The 27,306-nt window shown below is 52.7% G+C and overlaps 1 protein-coding gene across 7 annotated transcripts in view; it reads right to left on the bottom strand.

The window, feature by feature from the left end:
• Positions 1–25,767, bottom strand: part of Cbfa2t3 (CBFA2/RUNX1 partner transcriptional co-repressor 3) — a 75,612-nt gene extending 49,845 nt beyond the window's left edge. For 2 of the 7 annotated variants that reach the window (XM_021229005.2, XM_021229007.2), the window contains exon 1: positions 25,498–25,767. In XM_021229005.2, the coding sequence (XP_021084664.2) occupies positions 25,498–25,573 (76 nt within the window). In that variant the 5' untranslated portion in view covers positions 25,574–25,767. Of the gene's footprint in view, positions 1–3,804; positions 3,945–3,982; positions 4,241–4,762; positions 4,781–25,497 lie in introns of those variants that run through there. The other 5 variants (XM_040735388.1, XM_040735376.1, XM_040735384.1 and 2 more) reach the window with 5 other exon arrangements.
• Positions 25,768–27,306: the final 1,539 nt, after the last annotated feature.

Raw genomic sequence — 27,306 nt, 5'->3', positions numbered from 1 at the left:
GCATGGGGATAAACTGGCCCCAAGAGGCTGAATGGGAGGTGGAGAAGGAGGGATAGGGAGCCCAGGAGCTTCGGGCTGTGCCACAGGAGTCTTGGTCTGGAGAAATCTTCCTTATTATGGCCAAATTCATCTTTGTTTTCCTTCCTAGTGACATCTGGCTTGCCCTGAGGCCTCACAAATTACAAAAAGCAGGAGCTTGAACTTCTGTTTTATTGCCTCAGGAAGTGTGCTGTCACCCAAGGGAAGGGGTGGCCTCTGCCAAGCCACTCTCTACCTGGTCAGGCTGAGCCAGGAGGTAGAAACAGGAGCCCAGTGCTTATTACTTCCACCATCTCAGGTGCACACCCGGATGCCAGCCTTTCCCACTGAGGCTGATGGCCGTTTCTACCAAGAACCATTTCCCATACAAGGAAAGCCCTGGCAACCAGGCGTTCACACCCTGCTCTAGTCTGGGGAGCTCAGAAACAGAATTGGGTCTGCTCACTGTTGGGAAAGTTGGGTGACATGCCCACCAGAAAAGGAGTCGGTTCACCTCCTTTGCCGGAGAGACTGAGAGCCACCAGCGTATGAACATAGCAAGTGACCACTTTACTGTGATAGAAGCAGAGTCCCACACTCCTCATCTGATCTAGAGGCTGGGCATCCTTTGAAAAAGGAGTCTCAGGCCTGTACCTCTCTGGTCCCCCAAGTCCCTCCCCTCTGAGGGATACAACTGGCCAACCCAGATACACACAGAATCTGCATGGCTGTTAGTCAACTCATTCGTCGGGTCAGAACTCAGGGGAATCCCAAGTGTCCATCAGCCTCTGGGGTCCAAAGAATCCCTCTGGGTTTGTGAAGTGGGGCAGTGACATTGGCTGCTACTTTGGGGTTCCTGTGAGGACCCAGTGAGATGAGGCAGGCCAGTGCTGGATCTGGCAAGCCTGAAGTCCTAAAGGTGAGGCGGACTGCCCCCTGGGTTACTTCTGTCATCTACCTCTACATGGTATGGAGCAGACTTTTAGTTCACAATGGGAAACATTCTTCAGGGCCAGCTACGTACAGGCAGAGTAGCCTGAGCACGGCCCCACTGTTGACCACCCTCAGGGGCTCCGGGGGATGACATTACCCAGTGGATGTGGGTTTCTCCTACAGTAGGTTCATGTCCACTGTAACAGCCAAATGTTGTTCCATTGGTTTCCAGATGCGTTTGAGTGATAGCGTACCCTGTCCCCACCTCCCAGTTCTGTGAGGTCTGAATCAGGGATGGGGTTGCCCAGCTTCTTGAAGGCCAATAATGTTAGTGTTGGGGCTGAGCAGAGACTGTTAAGACAGCTCTACCCCACTTGCAGGAGGAAGCCCAGCAGAGGGCTCCCCACCCATAGCATCAACCCTCCTTGCATGCAGCCCTTGGGATATACTCAGAGCTCCAAGGATGCTGAAGAGAAGGCCTGGCATAAGGATCCCAGGATTCAGGCAGGGGAGGGAGACTACAGAGCTGGGAGGGGCCAGGTAGTCATCAAACTCACCCCACCAAGGCTCTCTCACAGGGCTCTCATCTAGACAAGACAATGAGCAAAGTTCTGAAGATGGTAGTGACTGCTGAAGAAGATGCTATGACCCTGCTGCGTAGCAGCAGACCCAGAGTCGGGCAAGCGCAGGGAACAAAGGCCAGGCAAGGAAGCTCCACGGAGGCACCCTCACCTCAAGCACAGCCAACCCAGCCGTCTGTGCGCTACTGGTCCTGTGCTGTGTTTTGTGCACACTCGAGTGTGCACGCATATTCGTGCAGACATGAACGAGCTAGGTGGGTTCTCTTTCCTCCTGGTGGTGGAGGAAATCCAGATCCATTTAATTTACCATCGTCCCACTGCCCTGGCATGTGGGAGGCAGAATGAATCAGAAACCCCCAAACTCATCCTGCTTACAGCACAGCAGGGGAGGGAAGACCATTCCAGAAGGCGGTGGGAAATGCCTCTCGACATACCCTCCTGCCTGCCTCAGAGGAGACTGCGGCTAAACCTGGCCCTCCATGGTTGGCAACCTCACTGGCTCAGCTCTTGTGGCCCAGTGACCCAGCCTGCCAGCATTTGCATTTCCAGATCCTTGTGTAGGAAGGAAAATTAGTTTCTTCCAGTCATGCAGAAGTGAAAATATGTGGAGTCCAATCAGAGAGCTTTCCTGGAGGTGGTAACTCAATTACATGGATAGCCCAGTGTCAGAGGGAAGAGCTTGACAGGGACCTCAAGGGCTGGTGGGTGGCCCACAGCAGCCCCAGAGCGTCCTGCAGGGAGCTGTCCAGGGGTGTCTTCCATATGCCAGCCTGAGCTTGGCACCCAGCAGCAACATGGTGGTGTGCCAGGTACACAAGGCCCTCCCTCTCTCCCCAATCATCAAGATCACAGCACCTCCCATGAGGGTGGATTCCGCCAGAAAATCAGTCCTAACGTGATATTCTCCCTCCCTGTGTCTGTCTGGCTCCCGGGCAGCGCCGAGCATCACATCTGTTCCTCTGCTAGCAGGTTTGCTTCTCTTTCTGCTTTTCCCTCTCAATGCACAAGAGTGGCTGTGGCCCCACAAAACATCGTCCCAAATAGCATCATTTTATCAGCCTGGTGCTCTGAACAGCGGGCTCCCAGTGCCAACTGGGGACAACCACATTTTCTGACTTCCACCCTTCAGTGGATGGAGGTGGGGTGACAGCGTGACCCCAGTGTACCCCATCAGCAGCATTCCATGCATAAGGCCAGGAATCATTCCCAGGGCTTTCCTACCTCTTCCCAGGCTGGGAGTCAAGTGCATTCTGGCCAGGTATGGCTGAACTCTCTCATGCCAGCGCCTGGGATTTTGGGGAGATGAGAGAATCCCAGCCTTGAGAAGTTTCTGAAACCTTCCAGCAACTTGCAAGGGCAATGCCAGGGCACAGTGACCGCTCCCTTTGTCTTCAGCCAGCCCCATCCTCTGAGTGGCTGCCTGGGAACCTCCTGTTTCTGATCGCAGGGAGGAAGCACACACCCAGCCAGACATAATGAAGCCACATCCTGGCCTCAGGGTAGGAGGGACGGGTGTGACAGTTCCTGGGATCAACCCCACAAACAGGAGCATGAGATTTTCTGTTATTAAGAGGAACTGGGCTCTGAAAGTCAGCTTCAGCTCACATGATCAGATAGTTCTATTCATGGGGTAGGGGTCCCCACACTCTAAGTCCGTTCAGCACTGTGGTCAAGAAGCCCAAACACACTAAGTTCGGGGCTATGCATTCAGAGTTGGCGGCTCCAAGCCAGGAGCTGCCAGCCTGGCTGCCTTCTGCTCCACCTTAGTCAGCCCGACTCGGGCTGAATCTCCAGCCATCTGTCCCTCCACGGTGCTCACACCTCCTCCCCGCTGTTCCCACAGCCTGGCTCCGGGCCTGCCCTACACACAGATGGACCGTTCCCAAAGGCTGTGAGAAGGATCAGAGCCGGAGGCTGTGCCTGCACCTGGCTGTCAGGACCCCAGGGAGGGTGGTCATGATCCCCTCCCCATCACCAGGAAGGATGCTCAGCCCCAAGGCCTTAATGGTTGATACAGGGACTAAAATAAGAGGGGGAAGGGCTAGAGGAAGCAGCAGACCCTCTCCTGTCAGCCCCATCTCCCCGGGGGTAGCCCTCTGCTTCTCCAGTCAGTCCCAAGCACTGTCATTCAGGCTACCAGCCTTTGTCAGGAAACCCAGCACCCCAGGGGGCGCCTGCCGGAGGTGGTAGGGCACCCGTACTCCTCCACCGACTCAGCTCCTATCTAAAGGTTAACCACATGCACCCTGGGCAGGTCAAGCCGTCTGCTCACCTAGGGTGGGTGCACTCAGTCGAATGAGTGGGCAGAGTTGGCTCCACCCTGCCCTGGGCACCAACTTTGTAAAGTGGCCGGGCTGGGGCGGAGGGTGAAGTGCGGATCCCGGGGAGGGCAGCCACTGGTAGACTAGGGTGACAGCATCGGCGTTGAGCGGGGCAGAGGCGGCACTTACGGTCTGGAGCTCCAGCGGACCGTCGCTCTCTCGCAACCCGGTTCCCGAAGTGGCTTTTCCTTCTCACTCGGTCGCCACCTCCATAACTTGGGGGCGATTCGCACGCTGTCTTCTCGCGCCGCGCGGGGCTCAGGCGCGCGGCGGGGTCGGGGAGTGCGGGGCGGCCTCCTGGGCCATGCCGAGTGCGCTCGGCCCCCAGCGCGGGAACAAAGCGCGCACGCCGCCCGGGCGGTTTCGGCCTCGGCGGCCGCCGGGTCCACCCGCCGTGCCTTCGGCTCTGCTGCCGCGCGCTCGCCCGCGCGTCTCACGGAGCCCAGCGGCCCCCGCCCCGCGCGCTCCGCCCCCGCCTCCCGCGCCCCGCCGCCGCTGCGCCACCTGCCTCCAGCCCGGCGCCCATCGCGCTCGCTCCGCCCCGGGGCGCCGGCCGCGGGAGAGAGGCCCGGTTCCGTGCGCCCGGCGCCGCCCAACGCCTAGAACGGCTCCCGCCTCCACCGCACGAGTGGCTGCCCTGCCCCGGGACGTGCCCGGCGGACTTGGCTTTGGGGCCCGACTCAGGACTCGGGGACCTCAAGAGCGCTAGGCCACGCGTGGGACCCTGTGTGGGTGCAGGAGCGCGGGGCTGAGTGAGACCGGCCGAGGAGCCCCAGCGCTTAGCCAGTGCGCGGAGTGCGTGCGGCTCGGGGCCACCCGGTGCGGGGTGGACTCCTCGCTGTGCGCCCCCGCCCCGCGCAGGCCGCGCCCCGGGAGGGCGGGCGAGCTGAGCGCACCGCGCACACCCACCTCGGAGCAGTCGCAGCCGGACGGCGTCGCTGCTCCCGGAGCCGCGGCGTCTACTCCCGGACGGGAGGCGGGCGCCCCTCCTTCGGCCGCCGCGCCCCCCGCATTCTCTCCCGGGACCCGGGCCACCTGCGCGTTTGACCTGCAGGGGGCGCGCTACACCCGCCGCGCACAGTCTTAGTCCCCAAGGCGCCTGGCGACCTGCGGCAAGAGGGGCTCAGGATCTGGCTCTCCCCCACAGCCCTTGAGCCCGGCGTTCGCATATGCTTTGCATTCGTTTGCATATCATTCATTTTAATGTCAACCTGAGGAAAAGCCCCCAGCCGCTATTCCTGCCTGTCCGCGTCCTACTTTCTCCCCTTCCTCTGAGCTTTCTCCCCGCCCGCTTTGCCCACTTTGCCTGGAAGCGCCCTGCGACAAGTCCCATGCGTTCCCCTGGTTAGTACATTTGAGCAAACTCGCTGCACTTTCTTTCCTTCCCTTCTCGCAGTTCCACACACACTTGGCTTCTTTGAGACTAGGGGGGAGACCCAGGGTCACGGTCCGCGGAGACAGAAGGGGCCAGAACTTCAGATCAGCGGGGCTTTGATTTTCATCCCATTAAGCATAAATCTGCATGTGAAGAAAAGAAATCTAGCAGTATGCCAACAAGAAACAAAAACAAAAACCCTTGTCTTTCCACGCTTGCCATACTGGCTCGTTTCCCCAGTTCTAGAGTTCCTCTTAGGAACCCACTTCTGCATTCTTGAGACACAAAACAGCGTTCCTGCCCCATCCTCCTGGCCTCCTTGGTCTTCTGAATCTCCCTCTGTGGAGAATGGAATCTAAGCCTAGCCTGGCACCTACAATGTCCACATTTTCAGATCCCTCTTCATGGTTGTACCTGGACAGGCTGTATCCATCCTGTAGAAGAGTGGAGAGGGTCCTGAGTCCATTTCACAGGGAAATGTGGACCTAGCAGGGTTGGATAAATGACTTGAGACCACAGACTTTATATGCCAGGCATATGGACACCAGCTGGGTGAGCTGCTAGCATTAAGGGACTTTTGCCATGTGCAGTAAGAATGCCCAGTTCCCTTCGGAGATGCAGCCATGCAGCGTTGCCTGGGTGGAACGGCTTCGCAGCAGAGCTCTTAAGCCCGGACTCTCAGCCTGATGCAGGAGCTGGACCCTCTGGTTGGGCTGCAGGCTTTCCCACCTGGTGCTGCTGGCATGTTTGTTTTGTGTGAAGTGACCATTGGACTTAAGAAAGATGCTCACAACTCTACTGGAGCTTCAGATTCCAATGTGACAGTGAACCTTCCCACTCAGAAAGCTCTCCTGAGAAAGAAAGCCATGGCTGCTGGATAGGAAAGGGATGATGGAGGCCATGAGGGCTCCTTTGTGTGGAGTAGGCAGGTCCTACCACACACAGTCGCTATAGGTTCTGACAGCTGCTGTTCCCACTAGCTGGAAAGATGTTTCCAGAATCCATTTGTTAGGTAGAGAGGCCAAGTCTCTTGCTTTCTTGGTCTCCCTATTAGACCACTAAGGCTAGTTCCTTGTGGAAATGACCAGGTCACAGTTCTTAGCCATGTTACCTTAAGGAAACTCCCAACCATGCAAAAGATATGTATATACACCGACTCAGAACAACAAATAATCACCAAACATGAAGGGTCTAATGGACATGCTAGAGACAGTGGGGTCGGGAAACCAGGTGCTGCCTGAAGCTTTTACTGTGTTTATTGTCTATAGAGACAAAGCTCAATTCAGCTCAAAGAAACTACTTACCCTTGCTTATGGCCAGTAAAGTCAACTCTCTACCTTTGTCTGGTTTCTGCCTCCCATGGAGGCTCTGAGGGGGCTGTGCCTGGCCAAGGGCACAGGACAGAGCTATCACCACAATCACATGCTTTGACATGTAGCTGGAGCTCTCTTTGGAATGGATATCCTTTTCTCAGAGGAAAGCAGTCTCAGGGGCCAACCCTCCCAGCAACACTTGGGTACCTTCTGCCATCCTGACCCCCAAAAGGGTAGCACCTCCTTTCCTCATCGCTCCCGGCTCAGGATTTTGATGTAAACAAAACTGACCTGAAAATATTTGTGGAGGGATTCTTGACTCACATTCCCCCTATTAGGACTAAACTTTTTTCTGATCCCCTATAAAGCCTACAATGGAGCCCATGCCAAGTGTCAGGCACCTACCCCTTCCTACCTTGCTCTCTGTAGCCCTGGGAGATGATGTTTCTGCCAGTGTGCCTGCCTGAGGAGAATGCTGGGGACCTGAATGTCACAAGCTAGTGTTTGGCAGAGCTGAGTGTTCCACTAGGCCAGCCCAGCCCGAGTCCCAGCTGTCACCTGCTGTTGACCTTCAATAATAATTCTGAATAGCTTCAGACTCCCTTAAACATGTCTCTGAGATATTGAAAACCCTTCAACAGGAGTTTAGATATCTGCCAAGAAAACAAAAGTTGACAAAATACCAATATTTTAAAGTAAAAGAATATCCAGGTCAAGCATATTGGCATCACTTTTACTCCCTGCACTCAAGAAGAAGAAGAAGCAGGCAGATTTCTGTGAGTTCAAGGCCAGCATCCACTATATAGTGAGTTTTAGTCTAGCCAGAGATAAACAGTGAGACTGTCCAATAAAATAAAATGAGAGAAAATAGCATCTGAAGTCATAGATAATTATAGTGATTGATAGGTGCTGTTATTTCAAAATAAACTCTCCTTAAGAACCTTACTCTGGTCCAAACAAAGAGATTTTATATATAGCCAATATATGATCTATAGAAGAAAAGTCATAAGAATTAGAATTTTGAAACTTAAAACTTCCACTGTGTAAAAGATATTGCTAAAAGAATAAGACATGTCGGGCTGGAGAGATGGCTCAGAGGTTAAGAGCACTGACTGCTCTTCCAGAGGTCCTGAGTTCAATTCCCAGCAACTACATGGTGGCTCACAACCATCTACAATTCAATCTGGTATATATGTAATAAATAAATAAATCTTTAAAAAAAAGAATAAGACATGTCACAATCTAGATAACATGTGTAAAACACAGATCTGGAAAAGGACTGTCACCCAAAATAAGCCAAGAGTCCATAAGATTAAATGATACGAAAACAAACAGCCCAATTAATGTGAGTCATATGCCTGAAGAGACGTCTCTCAAGGAAGATAAAGGCAAAGTATCAGAGTACCTGGAAAGACCCACACTTCATGTGTTGTCAGGGTATACAAACACAGCAGCAAGAGCTTAGGTCCTTCACTGAGGGATGCAGAGGAGAACTTTGGAAGCATGTTTGGCACTATTCACAAATTAAGCACTCCTGCCATCCAATCCACCTGCTGGCCTCTTGGTGTTCTCTAAGTGAGTTAAAAAAACTGAGTGAAAGAGATGATTCAAGGTATGCGAGTGCTTACCACCAAACCTGACAACCAGAGTTCAATCCAAGGACCCACTTGGTGGAAGGAGAGAACTGACTCTCATATGTTGTCCTCTGACTTTCATTTGCATCCCATTGCCAGTCGTCCTCTGATTACACACACACTGCAACTCAAAACACAAGCAAACAGAATCTTCCAGGCTGGAGATGAGGTTTAGTTGACAGAGGAGATTCAGTTGGTAGAGTACTTGCCCACTAGGCACAAAGATCCAACTACAACTCCAGAACCTTATAAACTAGGTATTGTGGTGCATGCCTAGCGGTAGCAGGAGGATCAAAAGTTCAGAACAAAATAGTCCTACCACAACCACCACCAAAAGCAAACAGAAACTGTCTGTCCAGAAAGAAGCCTGCCAGCAACTGCTTATTGAAAATTTTATTTGTAATTGCTCAAAGTTAGAAGCAGTGGGTCAGTCACTGAATAGGCTTCACCGCCTGGGACACATCAGATGGAGGATATTATTCATTCATAAGAAGACAAAAAACCCTGAGGAATCTCAAGTGCACCCATTGGAGAGCGCAGTTCTGTGTGACCCAACTCTAGCACAGCATCCTCCAGATGTAAAGAAGTAAAGGGCCCTTTAATCCCAGCACTCGGGAGCCAGAGGCAGGCAGATCTCTGTGAGTTTGAAGCCAGCCTGGTCTACAAAGCAAGTTCCAGGACAGCCTCCAAAACAATACAGAGAAACCCTGTCTCAAGAAACCAAAATAATAATAATAATAATAATAATAATAATAATAATAACAACAACAACAACAACAACAGGCAATGGGAGGATTCAAGGGCCCAGCTTCTGACTTTTCTGCTTAGTATGACTGACCCCTTTGCCCTCCCCAACCCCTGTAGCCCTGGGTCTGGTTGGAAAGCAGGTGGGAGTAAGGCAAGGAAGCTACTCTGGATGACATTTTGATGGTGGACACTATCATTAGACATTTATCTAAACACACAGAATACCCAACCCAGAAAGGAGCTCATTGTAAACGTGAGTTCTGGTCAATAATAGCGTGTCTGTGTCCCCTCCTCAGTCACTACAAGTGTCTGATACCAGTGCCACTGCTGATGTTATGGGGATCCAGAGGCAGCTCTGTTCTCTGATCAGACTCCCTGCAAATCCAAATCTGCTCTAAAAAGCTTGGTTTGTTTATTTTAAAAGCCTGGGAGACAAAAATATAGATATCAATGCCATTTTAAGCCTCTCATGTAAATAGTAAAGGTTATGCACAATTGAAAAGGCATAGGGGAATGGGCTCATGTCTAGCACCTGGATTATTATACAGCTCCTCTTTCCCTTAATGCACATTAATATTCTATTCAACAGGCTTAGCCAGATGCAATGTCCAATGCTTATAATCCCAGCATTTGGGAACCATAGCAGGAAGATAGTGAGTTCAAGGTCAGCCTAGGCTATAGAGAGACTCTATAGAGGGGGAAGATGGGGGGGGGGAGAAGGGGAAGGAAGAGAATGAGGAGAGGGAGAAGAAGAGAGGGAGGGTTGAGATGAAGGAGTTCTATGGTAAATGCTGAGTCATGGTGTGTACAAATCCAGGTAGCTGAAATTCCAGCTCTAGGTTGGACAGAGAACAGCCTCTGGCCAAGCTACCTAAAGGAGAGCAGCTCTAGAAAGAGTCACCTACTGCCTCCCTCCTCTGTTGAGATCTTGGTCCTTTTCAAATGTCTCCTTGAGAATGATGTATTTCTGCAGATGAGGAAGCTGGTCCTGGGAGACTCAAGTCTTGTGGTGGTGGCCGGGATGGGTTATGGCTTCACCCAGAAACCTGCATCCTTTTTGTTCCCCCACCTGGCTTCTGAGTTTCCTGGTTCAGTCTCGGCCCTTTGACTTCACCCACCCTTCTACCAGGCAACTGTACAGTGTATGACAGTCTCAAGGAAGGGGGATGGACAGATGGCTGCCTCTGTCTCTTCCAGACAGCAGGGAACAAACTTGAGCTTTTGGAAAGGAGACAGAGATCAGAAGGGTTGGGACCAGGTGGAGAGGGGCAGAGTGGGTCAGAAGTGGCATCAGTGAGTGGGACAACACTGCATATACTCAGAAGCTTCCGGCATAAGACTCCCATGCCAGCAACTCCCATCCTGCACTCAGAACTCCTTGGGCCACCCCTTCTACACCCTCCTGTAGGATTCTCCTGAAGTCAGAGAGGAGAGGAAACTTCCACAGACTTTTCTCTCTCTCTTGGAAGCACTGATGACCTCTGACTACAGGGCAACATTGAGCTTCTTTTGTCTGCTAAGACCCCGGGCATGAGTTAGCTGGATCTGCTTCTCATCTGTATGCAGAAACAAGATTTGGAAAATCATAGGAGCTGACAGTGGCATAGTCATGCTCTGCAGGAGTGCTCCTTCAGGGTGATGCTCACTCAGGGGGCACTGTGGCCATCATTATGAAGAGACTTAAGATTGATCCAGAAAGTTACACATTAGGATTCACCTACCAAAGTCTCTACTGTCCTTGACAATGCCTAACAATGAGAAGGTGGAAGGCCCATCATCCTGAGTGGCCGTGAAACATGACCCAGAACCTCACTGTGCTATGTGGACCCTCTAGTGGTCAGAGAAGAACCGGGTCCATGTTCTGTCACTGAGTGAAGAAGAGAGAACAGGCTGTAGATTAGGGAAGACTTAAGGGGATGCCCAGGGACAAAAGGGCCACAGCAGCACCAGGAGGCTGAATGACTATGCATGTCCCTTGTGTGCCCTTCTTTCTGCTTCTCTCATTTCGGAACTCTTTCTGCACTGTGGGAGCCTCCAAGCTGTTGCTCCTTTCTTTCACGCTCCTCTAGGCTGGAGGTGTGTGTGTGACTTCAAGCTCTGGAACCAGTGGGAGCCACAGCCATACAGGTGTCAAGAGGACCAAAGACATGTCTTGTTCTCTTGTCTTGGCTCAGCTTCAGATGAGACATTGTCAAGCATACTTAAGGCAATCCACTGACATACAAGCCAAGGAGTGGGGGGGCAGTCAGGCATGTCCCTAGAGGTGTGCAGTTGTCTTGCAGACTGTATCAAGGGCCAGGTCCCACTGTGAATAAATATACTATGTATTTCCCACTTTACTTGCAAAAATCAACTTCCCATAGCTAAAGAATACAGCGTAAAACACAAGACACTACAAACACTAGCAGATAAAATTTGTAAGGTTTATAAGTCAGCGTAGAATCTCAAGAATGACACATCTGACTGTGTAATGGTGATAGTTTCTGCACTCCCCAGGGCCCTGAGTCACCCTGAAAGATGAGAAACAGGCTGGGACATGTGCCCAAAGGACTGAAGGCTACGATTCACAAAGAAGGAAGAGAAAACAGCCGGGTTGGGGTGGTGCTTAGTAAAGCCCTTGCCGTACAGACATTAGGACATGAGCTTGATCTCCAGGACTCATGTACAAAGAGCCAGGTGTGGTGGCCTGTGCTTGTCATTTCAGATTACTGGGACCCACTGGCCAGCCAGTGAAGGCTGCTGAGCAAACTCTGGGTCGGTGAGAGACCCTGTCTCAAAAAGAAAGATGACACCCAAGGTTGTGCCCTGGTCTCCACATGTTCCCATACATACACGAAGAAAGGAGAGAGAGGGGAGAGAGATCCAAATGCAAACAGAAATACAAATCGGAAATGTGTGTGCATAGGTAAGTCCCATGAGAAGATAAAATGGGGATGACCCCTCCCAAGGTCAGCTGCTTATCCACTCCCCTGCCTTAAGCTGGGGCTCCCCTGAACCTGTGTCCTCACCTTCCTTTCTTGTTTGTATCTGTCTGTGGCTTATCTGTTCCCTGCTGTGCTCCGGGCTCCACTGCTTTTCCGCTCCTGGAATGCAGTATCATTGCATACACTCACAAGTGGCTTCATCTCATTTCATGTCACTCCCAAGGAAGCATTCTAACTTTACATCTTCTTTCCTCTTTAGAATATGTTATACATGTGCTTTGTTCTACTGGCCTGTTTTTGCTTTTGTGAGTAATATACATACATTCTTGCTACATAGCTAGTCTTGGCTGACCTAGTGCTTACTATGTAGTCTTGTCTGGCCTTGGACTTAGAGGCCATCTTCCTGTCTCAGCCTCCTGAATAATAGGATTACAGGTATGTACCTCTATATTGGCTCTATTTCTGCTTTTTAAAACATCACTAAATCCAAGTTTGCATTGCCCGTGGTAATAATCAGTGGGACCACCTCCCTTGATGCCATTTCAGCACCCAAGCTCTGTGGCTTCTCTGACCCTGTTTCTTGGCCTTAAGTGAGCACTTCATTCAGATAAGGGGGGTTGGTGACCATCTGGCCACTCATAGTCCTCCCTGGGAATGTTTTGACTAACAGGAAGGGAAGGCATGCCTCTGGTTCTATATGGGAGGTAACGGAAGAATTGCCCAGGGCCATCTGAAGGACACAGAGCAGAATGCAGAGCGGAGAAGAAAGGGCAAGGACAGCCAGCCTCCTGTCACATATGCACTTGACTGACTCCCTGGAGCTGGTTTAGCCCCAGAAGCCTGAATGACCCACACCTGGCTGTCCTATTGCACACTCAGAGCTGAGTGGCTCCTGTAACCCAGCGCCTGCTGTGATGGGAACAGGCTTGCTGGGAGCACATAGGAGCCACCGCAGCTCATCCATCAAGCCCAGGCAGCCGATGATCTCCCGACCCACACTGTCTGTTGCTGACAGGCCGTTTGTTATCACTGGAGCCAGGCCTGGTGGTGGGAGCTTCTCTCTCCATCCATCTCCACATGGGAGAGTGTGACACGGGGAGGCTGGTGCTGTCCCCTCCAGCTCCAGATAAGGTCCAGCTCCTGAGTTGCCTCCTCCACACCCCTCCCAGCTCCAGTTCCATAGACACTGTATCTAGAGCATTTTGCAGGCATACATTCTCAGTGCAGGTCCTGTTCAGCCTCAACATATCCCATGGGAAACATTGCTCTGTCCTGTCCCCATGATCATAGATCTGTGGTTCTCCTTGGTTCAAAGGAGGGCCCCAGCATCAGAACTTGTGGCTCCCTTTCCCCCACTGGATGCTGAGATGCAAAATGTCAGGACCTCATCAACACTGGGACTCTGCAAGAATGGTTCCATAGAATAAAAATGATGGAATAAATAACTATTCATGGATTCAGCCTGCCCTGATCTATCTGTCAATCACGTCCCTATCTTCTCAAGCAATGACAGAGGAGAGGACATTGTTAACTGTGCTCAGATTGGGGAGTCACTTCCTATGTTTCCCTTAGTGCTTGATCTGTACCCCCATAACCCCAGTGAGTCCACAGACTACTCCTGGACTTGTAGCCATGGGCCCAGAGAAAAGGGGCATGTCACAAGCACTGCCCTGTGTCTAGGGAGAGGAGTTAAGAATGTTCATCACAGTGTTAAGAGACCTCAGAGCTCCCCAGCAATTCACTGACTTTGCACCTTGGAGAGGGAAAGGCTCTGGGGGTGGGAACTTGCACCCCAAACTTCCCAGCTCTCCAGATCAGGCTCTGCTCCTCCCTACTTCCATGCCCCTTAAACTTATGAGACCATGTCTTCAGCAGGCCAGAAGGGCATGTGGCCAGAGTAGCCAGGAGCCTCTGTAGGGTTCTTGTGTCAAATGCCTCAATATACTCAGGGAAACACTGTCCAAAGGGGTATGGGAGCTGCCCCACCTGCTTATCCTTGCCTTCCCAGGGTGCTTTGAACCTGAGATTATCATTTGCCTGGTTGTGGGGCTAGAGCTGGGACTCTAGGGTATTTGCCTGAGGATAAAGGGTCAAGACATAATGGCAGAAGACCCCACGTCCCTCTCTGGATCTGCCTAGGTACCCCATCTCAATGAGGGAGGGCAGAAAAGACCAGAAGCAAGGGCTGAGGTTCTGGGCATCACCATGCCAGTCACCTCATGGGAGGTCACACTTGATTGTGTTGTTTCTGTTCCTTCTTGGAGCTTCTAAGTGTGCTGGGGACAAGGCCAGTGGTGGTGGGCTGATAACAGACGCTCTATGGAGAGTGATTATGTGCCTGGAGAGCTGGCCCTGGGCTCCTATGTCACTCACTGGATGTGCTGCAGACCTGGAAATGTGTCTGGTGGACAGCACAGTCTGAGGGTGGGGGAGGGTGGCAGGGAACTGTCAATGAGCTGGGGGCTCGTAGACTCAACAGTTTTAGGCCGTGTGACCATCCAGGGACAAGGCACCTGTCACTGCTTTTCAAGGCCCAGGACCGTAATTTCTGTCTATTGAAGTTGTAATTTACCGCTGGGAAAATAAACATTTGCGTTTGTTTGGCTGACGACATCCCATGAATGTTAATCCCAAACCCTGGGTTTTGCTGAGGGGCTGACTTCCCTCCCTCGCCTGGCCTGGGCTTAGTCCAGCCTCTGCAGCTGCTCCAGGGATCCCATATTATCTACAGCCTCAGTTTCCTTTAGTGTGCTGAGGGTGCCAGAGGGTTGGGTTAGTTCAAGGATGCCACCACCCTGGCCAGAGCTGATGTCATACCTTCCTATGTTGCAAGAGAAGCTGTCTGTGGGTCTGGTAAAGTTTGGGGTCCCATCTGCAGCTGTAGGGGTACTGCCTATATGGGCCGGTATTGGTTGGCAGGTGAGCATATGGAGGATAGGATTAGGAAAGCCAGAATCTGCAGAGGAGAGGACTGTCCCAGTCCCACCCCTGTGTGGCTAATACCTGGAACCCTCCCTCTGTGCCAGGTCTAGCATTTTAAGATGAGGGTCTGTTTCTGAATACTGAGCTGCATGGTACCATTAGCTTATGGCACATGTATAAGGTAACCCTCGGTGTGACACAACCATTTCTAGGTGTCTCCCACAGGAAGCATCTACCCTAGAATCTGATACCGTACTCTAAAAGCCCCCTGCTGCAATCAGCTTCAATGCCCCCAGTCACAATGGTGCTTGGACAGGGGTCCTGAACTAAATATAAAGGAGGATGTGAGACGAACATTAGCATTCACCCCTCTGTTTCCTGGTCACAGGTTGAATGTGACCAGATGCCTCACACCGTTTGTCTCCAAGACTTCCTGTCAGGTATTTTGTCCCAGCGATGGGAAAGTAAGTAACAAACACTGGAACTCACTATGTACCCCAGCTAGCCTGGAACTTGACACCATCCTCTTGCCTCTGCCTTTTCAGTGCTGGCATTTACCTCCATATCCAAGTTCACCCTAGCCTGGGACACACAACATGTAACCATGCCCCCAAACTGAGGCCTGGAGCACCCAGGTCAACCTGGAATAGAGGTCCCTTAGGGCTCTGATGCTCCAGGGGTGTCCAAGGCCAGCTGCCCATCAACACTCCTAGAGGACCCGTGATAGGCACTTGCCTTTGTCCTACACAGAGAAGGTCTGGAGACCTAGCCAGTGTTCTTGGAGGAGAATCCTGGTCAGAACTACTCCAGAACGAGCTCTACCACACTTTGCCTCTCACCGCCCCAGGGTGACAGTTACAGAGTGTAAACTGAGTCAGAGCATGTGTAAGGACAGAGATGCCCCTCCAAGTCCAGGGCAGTGAAGGAAAAGGTGACAGCCAGGTAACAATGCTACCTCCTACCACATCACATCCTCACACCGCCATGGTCTCTATCCTCCTTACACATACCAGGTAAACAAAGGCTTACTGAGGAAGACATGCAGCCTGTACGTGGTGGGGCTGGGTTCTCCTCAGACCACGGGTAAAGTGCAGGCAAACTTAAAAAAGACGCATAGTCCACCGGGTTGAATGCTAATTATCTGCAAAGGAATGAAACACTGATCCACTACACACAAGTGGCCCTGAAAACGTGGCACTAGGTGAAAGAAGTAGGAAGTAGAGGCCTGAATGACATATAATCTCCTTGGTAAGAGATGCCTAGAACAGGAAACTCTAACAGAGACAGATAACTGGTCAGTGGTTGCCAGGGAAGGAGGGGACAGGGAGTGATGCTCATGGGAGCAGAGCTTCTTTTTAGGGAGCTGCAAATGTCCTGAGAGCACCTGAGCAGAGGTGTGAACGGCACTGGTTATTTCCTGGTGGTGGCAATGAAGGCAGGAGGCATGGTGTGAGAAGCAACTGGGTGATACCCCTTTAGTGGAGCTGCAGGAAGCGCCTTGGAACCACTGCTCTCTGATTGCTCAAGGGTGATCCGGGGTGCAGCCTCCTCAAGGCAGGGTGGCCTGTCTGAGGGGGGTCTCTGGGTGTGGCTGGGATCTAAAATAACAGCAGGGCCTGAAACTTCTGGGGAGAAGCTGAGGGCAGTGTGGCTACCAGGGGGAGAACTGTTCCAGGAAGGAAAGGAGAAGTTGTCTTGGGGTGTGTGTGTGTGCTGAGGGACTGTGGTAGAGCCTGGGGGTGGACAGAGGCAAGACGGAGGGATAGATAGACCTTCGGGTTCTGGCACTTTCAGCTTCTGTGTGTCTCTTTGTAGTGGACATTTCTCCATAGCTCACACAGGACAGTGAGCAAGGGATTTCTGTGCTGGACACTGGCACAAAGAACCGTGACTCTGGTGAACAGGTGCTGAATGGACCATAAATAGCCTACATGGAGGGTCAAGCACTCTTTGTAGACAGAATGGACCACTGTTGTGGGGAGTAGGTAGAAGTCTGAAGACTGGGATTTATACCCAAACCCAGTCTTTGTCTTCTGCCTTTCTCTCTGCTGGAACACAGATACAAGACATGGAGGTAGGACAGCCACCTTGTATCTAGGAATCCTCAAGCAAGAGTCTAGTAAAGCAGACAGTATGAAGACACCTGGGTCCCAGATGGGTATTATTGCTCTTCCAGCTGGACCATGTGCCTTTGGGCTTCTGCTATGTGGCATCTCTTAAACTGTGCAGCAGTTCAATTCATCCTGTTTAAATCAGGGGTCAGATCTTTCCTGGATAGAGTTTCCAGACAGGAGATAAAAATAAAAGATGCTTTATTTATCATCCATCCATCCATCTACCCACCCATTCAAACATCACCTACCCATCCATTCACGACTCATCCATCCCTCTGTCTACTATCATCCATCCACCCCATTCGTCACTTACCATCCATCCATCTACTCATCATTACTTCATTTATGTGTCAACTATTCATCCACCTACCACCATCCTCTATCATCCTCTGTCCATCAATCCATCATCCATCTATCCATCATCATAAATATTCAAACATACGTCATCCATCTGTCCACTCGTCTGCCCATACTTCACTGGGAACCCTCACCAAGGTCCTATGTCCATCCACTGCTTCAGAAAGATACTTGCCACGAGATGTGGCTGCTATAATTCTGTCATATCTGCTAAGGGGTGTGTGGCACTTGCCAATGCATGACTTCGTGTGGCATGTGAGATGCTCTGACCTTGATCTGCATGACTGAGTGGTGGTGTTCCAGGCATAATTAATTAATAATTAATCTGTGAAAACTCCAGTGAACTACTGTTATTCACTGAAAGAGAAACAGCCAAAGTTCTTGTGTGACCAAGCTAAGTGAGGCCAATTTGTAGTTATGTGAAGAATTAATTGTGGAAACTGTACAAGTCAAAAGTTAAAAGGTACCACAGAGCCCACTGGCTTCTGCAATGAGCAACCCCTCCCCCATTGACCAACTGCTAAACACGAGCTGTGGAGGGGAGGCCAGAGCCTGCACAGAGAGTCCACAGAAACAAGGTCAGAATTCCCCTTGACCACCCACGCAGTAGAGTGAGCAGCCCTCTCTCTTCCTTCCGCCTCAGGCACAGGGCTGAGGTGATTCCCGCAGCCACTGTGTAGACTTTCCCAGGTCCCTAAGATTGCAGGACCAGTGTGCACAATCTCATGTTAACCATCCACGTCAAACTTTTGAGTCTCCCTGAAGTGCCTCAGCCAGGACCTGCTGACAAGCAGGGTGCCAGGCTAGGCCACCCCATGCAGGCTCAGAGGACATTTGGGAGTAACCTGCCAGTGTGCAGAGCCTGATAGTAGGACTGAGTGCCTTTAGAACTCTTGACTCCTCTCCAACCCACGCAGTACAGCTGGGAATCTTCCATGTCTCTCCCATACCTGGGCCGGGCAGACTGTAGCTCAACTTGCCCATCGTTAGCAGGTATCCATCCCTACTTAGTGCCTAGTGCCCTCTCCTGAGGAACTGTGCCAGGGCCTGCAGGACCACCAAGAACTGTTATTGGGCACTTGGATGGCACAAAAAGCCTTTCTGAATGTGGGCTGTGACCATGCATTTCCGCTTTACCTTGGCACCTGGGGCCACACAGACCAGGACCTATGCCCCGTTCCCATTGCCACTCTTTGAGTCCAATCACTTTCTCTTGAGAGCAATAGCCGTAGGCACTTCGGACTTGGGCCTCTGCTAAATGCCAGGATATGGTCTGCTGTCTGCTCTTGCCCCTGTGTTTGGATGTGGGCACAAGGAAAGGGAGAGGACCCTCATCTGAGGGAGTCAGGGGCTCAATTCTCATCAGGGAGGTGGAGAAGTAAACATGTGGGTTATGTGGCATGTCCACCCCAGGGACCAGCAGCCTCCATGGGAAACAGCGTGGAGCAGCAGAGAGCATAGGACATAATGCTTAGTGTGACAATTTAACACTATAGTGTCTGGGAGAAATTCTGCAGATGAAATGGCAGTTCTTATACCCAGCATAGCTCTGAGTGCTGGCAATGTCTACTTGGCTAGCTTGCATGGATCTGGGGGAGGGCCAGGCAGTTATTGTCTCCATTCTACAATGAGAAAACTGGCTATCGCACAGGGATGTCTGCCTGGTATCAACAGTGTTAGAAGGGTTCCATAGAGCAAGTGGGACAGATGGATATACACAATGTAGCTGGGAAAACAAGACTCAAGGTGTGGCCAGAGCCAACACAGCAGCCTCACTCGGACCTTACTTCATTACCCAAAGGTGTGTGTGGAAACCTTATTCCTTCTCTCTTCATAGGACGGAACAGTGCGGAACAGCCTCTGAGGCCCTGGACGTGCCAAGGGACATTTTCTGGGAAACCCCAGATTCTGGTAGAACCACACATACCCAGTGGGCCTTGCTGTCCTTGGAACACAGGTGCACTGGGCCAGGGGCTGCAGCAAGGGACTGTGCAGACACAACATGGGGCCTTCTGACCCTCCCTCAAGCAGCACTCCTCTCCCCCCTCCCCCAGGGCCGGGACTTTCCAGATACTCAGAGTGCACCTGGGTTGGAGGGTGGGGTGGACTCCCAGTTCCTCTGGCTTTGGCAAGGCCCTGTGGCTCCTCCCCATGTGTTTCAGGATCAGTCCTGATGGGGTGGGAGCTGGGACCCTAGGAAGTGACGAGGGAGGGATAGGGCTGATATGAGGGGCCAGGCACTGTGCCAGGGTGGGCCTTTCCTCGTCCAGTTCCATTCCAGGCTCTCTATCTGTGTCACAGACAAGTGTGGGAGCCAGTGGGACCTTCCCATCTTTAACGTTTGGTCCCACCTTCATACCAGAATACAGATCTATGTGGCAGACTCTCTGTAGCTTGGTGGAGGGGCAGGGACATGGGCTAAACCTGGCCCATGGAGCCAGGACACAGGCCGTATCAGGATGAGCCTGGCGTCAAGATTCCCTGAGTTCAACTGCTAATCTAGTACCAGCTCTGTTCATCTGTCTCTGTCCTCACAGGACTTTCCGAAAGGTTCTGGGGCATCTCCTCCCTCAGGAAGAAAGGAAGTTTCCTGTCCTTGCCGCCTCCCACCCCCAGGGCTCCACACTACTGACCCTCAGCCGCAAAACCAACTCGAACTTCGTTAGTGAGTGAAGACCTAGACAAAGTTCCCAAACAGAGGGAGGACTTCTGTCAAGGCATTGTTGTTGGGGTCCTAGCAGGGCAGCTTTGCCCTGTGACCGTTACTGCCATCAGCTGGGCTTCAAGGCATGCTTGGGTTTCTAGAAGCAAGCAGAGCCCCTGTGTAGCCAAGTTTAGGGATGCTACTGCTGAGATCAAACTCCCACAGAGGAGCCGGTGCTGAGGGGTCCCTTTCATAAGATTCCTCCTCGCTTCTTGTTTTCTCTTGTAGATGAGCCCCAGACAGAGGGCTCTGAATCCATCCTGCCAGGACTTGCAGTTTGAGTCTGTGTGCTGGTGGCAGGAAGGGAACATGGGTTTGGTAGGTGATGGCCTGATGTCAGCTCACTACTGTGTAGGTACTTCCTCTCTCTGGTTCTGTGTCCTCCTCTCTAAGCAATGTAGTGTTAGGAAGACAGGAAATTGAGGGACCAAACTCAAGTTAAAACCGACTGCTTCCAGTCAAGATGCCCCTTGACTGGAAGATGCCTACTGTGTACCCTGTCCTTCTGCCTTGGAGAAAGTTGGGACCTCCTTGCTAGGAGTTCAGTGTGTCTCCAGGATCCCCACTCACCTAGAATCCAGGCTAACTTGCCCTGATCTTGCCAGGCTTGAGGCAATCAGTGGACACAATGGAACAGGTTCGACCCTGTGTCCATGACCAAGAAACTGTGTTCTCCCCCTTGCCCTGCTGTGTAGACCCTAGTAACATTCGCTTGTCCCGGAGATATCTGCCCAACCTACGCTTTGTGAGCTTGTCATGGCTGCACCTCTCCATGGACATTCCTTTCCCTTTCCGTGCTAGGCACTCCTGAGCACACCCTTCTCTTGGTCTAGGCAGCCTGAGACCCAACCTTATGCAGCCAATTGTAACTGAGAGGGACAGACGACATGTCCCGTATAAACTTGGGAAACACTGTGGGGCTCATCAGGCGTGGAGGAGCTGCAAGGAACGGAGTGCAGCTGGAAAGACGGTACAAAGGCCCCGGGTGTTTGTAAGGCAGCCGATGGCCAGAGGCCCCTGCAGGACAAGAGGGAGGGAGGGTCTAGACATTTAGGGCCATGGACCCAGGGAGCACCCTAAGGGTGCCTGTGTCTATCAGATCCATCGTTCTTCCAATAGACAGCAAGCAGTTCTGCTCCATTAGGAGAGCTGCAAGAGCCTCCCTGGACAGGGTTCCTGTCCTTCTGAGTGGCCATCCTGTGCTGGGGAGACATGCACCTGGGAATTTCGTGGAGAATTCACCAGCTTCCACGTGGCCTGACCTTGGGTCCATCACCATGTTCACAACACCTCCAAGCCCATACTGCTCCATACTTTCAGAGAGGTCGCTCTCTCACCTCCCTTGGCTTCTGAGGTGGACAGTTCTAGATGGACTACAAGACGGGCATCCCCTCGGGGAACAGAGGCCAGAGAGGCCTATGTAGGTTAGCACACACCCCCAACAAGCTTTCTGCTCAACTTGCATTGAGAACTGAAAGTTGCCCTTACCTGAAGAGTGGCCTCCAGCTGTCCCCTCGGGGACACTTCTCTGGAAGCTGTCATGGACGCCACCCTTCACCCTGTCTCTGCATGCACCATCCTCCCAGCTTCCAATTAGTCTTACTGTTGGAGAGGGTATGTGTCTCGGGAATGACAGGGCTGTGTCCCAGAAGGAGCTGGCTACTCATCCTCAGGGCAGGAGGAGACCACATTAGGGACTGGAGCAGAGGCCTTTTACCTTACCTAGACCTGGGCGTTGTGTGAGTGGGTGAGTGCACTGTCCACGGGGACAGCAGGAGGAAGTCCTGAATTCAGGGTGTGAACCCACACTTACCCTCCTTATCCCTCGATCCTCTGCCTGCTCAGCCTGGGGCTCTGCCTTCCTCCTCTGTCTCACTTTTGCAAGCCGTCTCTCATGATTTATTCGCTTTTCAACCCATGCGTTTCTGGCCCTGTGACTGGCCCCTTCACCCGGGAGCTGACCTTGGGCTGTCTCACCACAGATGCATCCTTGCAGCTGAACCCGTGTGCTCCTGAGTCTAGGTTGCAGGCTCAGCAAAGCACGCTGGATGCCCTATGGAGCCTCTGTATCATCTTCTACTATCTCTCAAGGCTGGGTGCAAACTCACATCGACGCTTCTGAAACCACGAGGCCAGCGACGCAGAGGCAGAGGTGGAGTCCGGGCGGGCCACAAAGCTTTGCTTCAGGCTTCTGAACATGCCAGGCCCGGGTAAGGAAGAAGGGCTGGAAAGTGAGGGCGGAACTCAAGCTCACAGCACGGGACAGGAGCTGAAACCTAACAGGAAGGACACTGTGAAGGTGCTTTGGCACAACATGGGTCAGAGGTCATCTCCAGGGTCACCTTCTGCAGATGCTGGTCAGATGTCACCCCATTTCAAGCAGATGTGGGCGAGATACCACTGTCACTCACATAGATTTAGGTCAAAGGTCACCATCATATCAGCGGATGAGGGCCAAAGGTCGTCGTTAACTCTCTGCAGATTCCCATGGGCCCCGCAGTCCCTCTTTTTGGGACATGTCACCTCAGAAGGTTGCTCCCATGTTAGCATCTCTTATCTGTCAGGAACCTGCCTCCTGCGTGGGTCACGTGGTCCCACCACAAAGCTTGGTTCACACTAGCAAGCACAGAGGTTGAGCAGCCTCCTTGGAGGCTGAGTGTGCAGTGGAAACAGCGGTGGGCTTCTGGGTTGGTCTTTACTGCGGCTGCCCTGGGGTGTGCTCTGTGCCCCTGGCAGCTGGTGCCCGTGGGATCTGCCATGAAAGTAAAGCTCTGGTTTTCCCTTAAGGGGGCAGCTGAGATGCACACCAGACCCCCTGACCAGCACCCCCTTTATTCTGCACCTGGACTAGGATCATTGCAGCCCAGGCAGAGGGCACAGACGCCATAGCTCTGCCATAGATGAGGGCTGCCTGAATCCAGCAGGGTAGATGATCTGGTGGAGGTGTGACCCTGTAACTAAGCCCCCTTCACCCCTTGTTATCACAGGGAACTGTGTCCAGGTATCCAGTCACTCATACAAAGTGGCCCGTGTGTGTCCTGCCTGTACCGCATAGTGTGATAGCTGACACAGTAGACAGACCTACAAGAACAATTACAAGAGATCCAGTTCGGATGTGGTTGCTTTTCTTGAATAACTTCTACCCAGGGTTAGCAGAATCTACGCATAAGGAAAGAACCCCTGGGCATTCAAGCTCAGTGATCGTCTGGAAGGAGGGGGAGGAGGGGGAGGAGGACAGCAGAGCAGGGGGAGGGGGAGGGGAGGAAGGAGGAGGAGGACAGCAGAGTAGGGGGAGGGGGAGGGGAGGAAGGAGGAGGAGGAGGAGGGAATGCATAGTAGAATCCAGCCAGGCCAGGGTTGGGCTCAGAACTCCAATATGAACCAAGAGGCCCAGGTGTCCTTGCGGCCATTGTCCCTCTGCATTCAGGCCCTCCTGCCCCTGCTTGGGCTCATCCACTCAGTGACACTCCTTACCTCCTGCTCAACTAGGCCCCGTGTGGTTTCTCTAAAGCCACACCAGCCAGCCTGACTTAGTTACTCCCCGGGCTTCACTGCCTGAGCCTCCCCTATGGGGGGGCTAAATCCACCTGGATCTTCAAGCTACAGTGTCTGTGGTGGATTTCAAGGTCTCCGTATACGGCACCCCCGGCCCCATTCCTGGGAAGAAAGTCACCATCTGATCCAAACCTTCAAGACTAGCAGTGCTCATGCTTCTCCTGGTGCACACAGTAGGCACCTAACAAGCATGAGCCTGTAAACACTGCATTTGGTCTGCTTCTGGCCCTCTGAAGTCAGTGACAGACTGGGATGCCACACCATCATCCCGAGGGGTGGGGTTGCCTGTGCAATGCTGACTCCTCATTCCTGTCACAGGAACAATGGCAGTCCTTGTCCTTGCCATACACTTCACCCACAGCCCTCCATGTCCCAGCTCACAGCAGACACCTCCCCGGTTGCCATTAAACCATGACCACAGCCTAGGGTGTTCTGTATGCACTGGCTTTGTAGAGAAACAGATTCTTGGCACTTAGTTTCAAACCTCTCTACTCTTGCAATGATTTGAGCAAAGCCAATTAACCTATGTTCTGTCTCCAAGATTTTCACAGATTCCTGGGGGTTTCCAGAGGACCCAAAACCTTCTTAGTCACCTATACCTGCCAAAGGGGCCCAGCTCCACGCTGCCTCTGGTGGTGCTTCCTGGCACTGCAGAGGCCCACATTTGTCCCCTTGGGTGGAGGTTGCTTTTAGGGAGTGTGGCATACACAAAGTGGCCTTGGGGACAGTATGCTGGAGGATGGACATTCTGTCAGAGACATACACAGACTGTCTGCTCTGGGTATCGCCATCCCACCAACACCACATCCACATTGCTGGCACAGCCGTTCACATACACCTGTGGTCCCGAGCTCCTAGGCTACTGCTTCATCCAAATCAACAGCGATCTTTCTTCCACCTACAGCTCACCTCTTGCCTCCTTTCCAATCCCAGAGGAGCCGTGAGGGAAACTGGGGTTGATGGGGAGGAAGGACCTGGCCCAGGGCAGGCAGCAAAAGGGACAGATTTGACTGCAGTTCTCAGGGTGGTGGGTCTGTGAGGACATCTCTGAGGCGGGCAGCTCCCTTGGACCCCCCTGCAGGGTACTCATATGTGGGCCTGTGAATAAGCACATCTTCACAGGTGTCTCTGAATCTCCTCACCCGGCAGAAGCCAAGACTAACACATGTTGCTTGGGAAGTTGGGCCATGTATACCTGGGCACCATCATTTGAGTCCTGTATGTCTCTGGATACATGGGGGCTTGGATGTTGGAGCCTGGAGCCAACTACAGGTTTGGACTAGCCTCCCTGTGATTCCCTCCACAGAAAAGGGTGCCCCAGGCCCAGAGTCTGCCCCAGCAAGTGTACTGTGGGACTCAGAACTGTGGGTTCAGGAAAGTTCCAAAGTTGCCTGGAGTGTAACCACGTGGCTGGATGGGATCTGGGGATGGAGCCACCTGCTTGTATCTCTGAGTCCCTGGAGTTCTTGGAGTGGGTCAGAGATGTAGAGGAACCTGGAAGCTTGCTGGGTCCCCTGCCTAGAGCCAGCAACTCCTGAGCATGAGAAAGGTCCTCATTTCCCCCACTGTCCTGCTGGAAGTAAATGCTCATGTAGCTGGACCTGCACTAGCCCTGCCCTTGACCTCCTCATCCAACCTGCATTGAGGCTTCGTGCCTGGAAACATCTTTGAGCCCCTGGCTTCTAGCCTCAGCCCCCACCGTAGAAGACACAGCCCGTTCCTTCTAACACAGAGCCAGACACCTGCCTCTGGGTGGGGCCAGGACTCAGGCTTGGCACCTGCCATGCTCCTCTGGGGCCACCTGCCCCAGATGTGAGGGACGCTTCCCTGTTGGTGGGGGGACTGTGTGTTGATATTTGAGGTAGGTCAACACAGCCACGTTGTCAACAAAGTTGGGCACACGAACGGCAGCTTGGAGATGCTGCCTTCCTGTCACCTGCCCCACCTGTCCCAGCTGCTGTCTCTCCAATCCTCCCGGTTCCTGACCCCAGCCTCTTACCTGGGCTGCCATGTCGGAGACCCCGGGGTCCTGAGAGTACTGCCCCGCTCTCCGGTGTGGTAGATGCCTGGGACATGGAGCTGCAGATGGAGCAGGAGACTGGTGGGTGCCTGGAGCTGGGGTGAGATGGCCAGCTTCCAGAACTCACCCTGAAATGCCTCCTCTGACTTCTTGGGGTCTGGGAAGAACTGGAGGGGTGGGACGGATCTGGTGTCTTGGCACCCTTGCCTCTGTTCCTCGGAGGCCCCGGGCCTTTCTAGTCACTCCCGCGGGCAGAGCTGGGTTGTAAGCCCTGGACAGAGGGTGGGAGGTTGCAGGGCCTCATGTGACATGGGGCGGGCTTGGGGACAGAGTGGGGGAGGTCCTCCTGCAGCCTTCAGGGGTGAGGCAGCCAGCTGTGTCACAGTGATAATGCGGTGGGGGTCGGGGGACTGCAGCTGTGCCCCGTGCTTCCTCTGCAGGAACCATCTGCCCGGCTACCGGTTCTCCCTCCACCATGCCATTCTGGGTTGACTTTCCAACAACTTCCTTCTATCCAGCCTGCAGCCCAGCAGCCTCTCACTGGATCCAGTGCGGTGTGGCTCTAGAAGTGTGTTTCCTCCACCCTGGGGTAGTGTCCGTCCTGGCCAGAGAGAGACCCTGGCTCATCTTCCTGTCTTCCCTTCCTGTAGCCTGGGAGGTCCAGAGACTCCACCCACTTTGCCTGCCTTCAGCCAGACTTTGCCCAAGAATCCCCTTCTATTTGTCACCCAATGAAAGGCTGTGGGACAGAGTCAGGAGTGACCAGCCTCTTGCCCACGCAGAGCTCAGATGTGCTCTCTGCACCGTCAGGAGTTCTCTGGCCACCTGTACCCTCCAGGAATCTCCATTGTCATCTTATGCCTGACCTTGAGCAAGATTAGGGTCACAGTCTCCCAACTGGTGGAAACACAATCCTATACCAGCTTCCCCATGGGGAACTTGAGCCAAATAAGTCACATGTAGGCAGTGGACCCTTCTGCCTGGCAGCCCAGAACTTGCTGGGAAACCTGTTTACTTGCAAGTAACCCAGGCCCTTCCCCACTTGACTACTAGCAGAAATAAAGCCATCATAGGTTTAGGTTCCAGAGAAAGTCACTTACTAAAGGGTGATGACAACTGTCAGGTGGCTTCACAGAAAGGACTAGTGTTCTCTTAAGCCTGGTGGAGGTTCTCAGATATGGTCTTAGGATGCCACTAGGATATCTATGCTTTGTCTTGATTTAATGTTTAGGTTGTTCCTGTACATAGTTGGTTGCTAAAACAACCTAAACATTATGATTCCCTGGATGTTACTGTCTTAGCATTTGGGTATCTTGAAGATAAAGGTAGACAAGCTACGTGCTTAAGCCTTGAGTTGGAGACTTCTGGAACATGGGATCTGTTTGCCCTTTCTGCCGTGCTAGCTGGCTGCTCTCTTCAGGGTTTGGGGAGAGAGGACCTTGCTGTGAGTGAGGATTGTCCACCAGTGTCACCATGCTTGCTGTATACTGATGAGGGTAGAGTATGGGATCAACAGAGGGTATTGGATTTTGTCTGTTTATTTGCAGTGCCAACAGTGCTGCTGGGCCAGGCTACTGGACCTTTTTGGAGGCAGAGAGGTGTGTATGCCCATGGCCCACAGCACCAGTACACTTGAGCCAACTGTCCCCAGTATATTCAAATGAGTGTGCCAAGGGAGGTTTTGGATTAGGAGCAGTGAGGGGCTTGAGTAGACAGCCCCACACCCCAGAGGCAGCAGGGCTGGACCCTGGGTGCGGCTGGTGGGAGCGGTGGCTCCACCTCAGCTCT

Source organism: Mesocricetus auratus, unplaced genomic scaffold, assembly GCF_017639785.1.
Source record: "Mesocricetus auratus isolate SY011 unplaced genomic scaffold, BCM_Maur_2.0 Super-Scaffold_6723, whole genome shotgun sequence".
NCBI classification, from domain to species: domain Eukaryota; kingdom Metazoa; phylum Chordata; class Mammalia; order Rodentia; family Cricetidae; genus Mesocricetus; species Mesocricetus auratus.
Note: the sequence above shows the minus strand (reverse complement) of the source record. Positions and strands in the feature narration are given on the sequence as shown.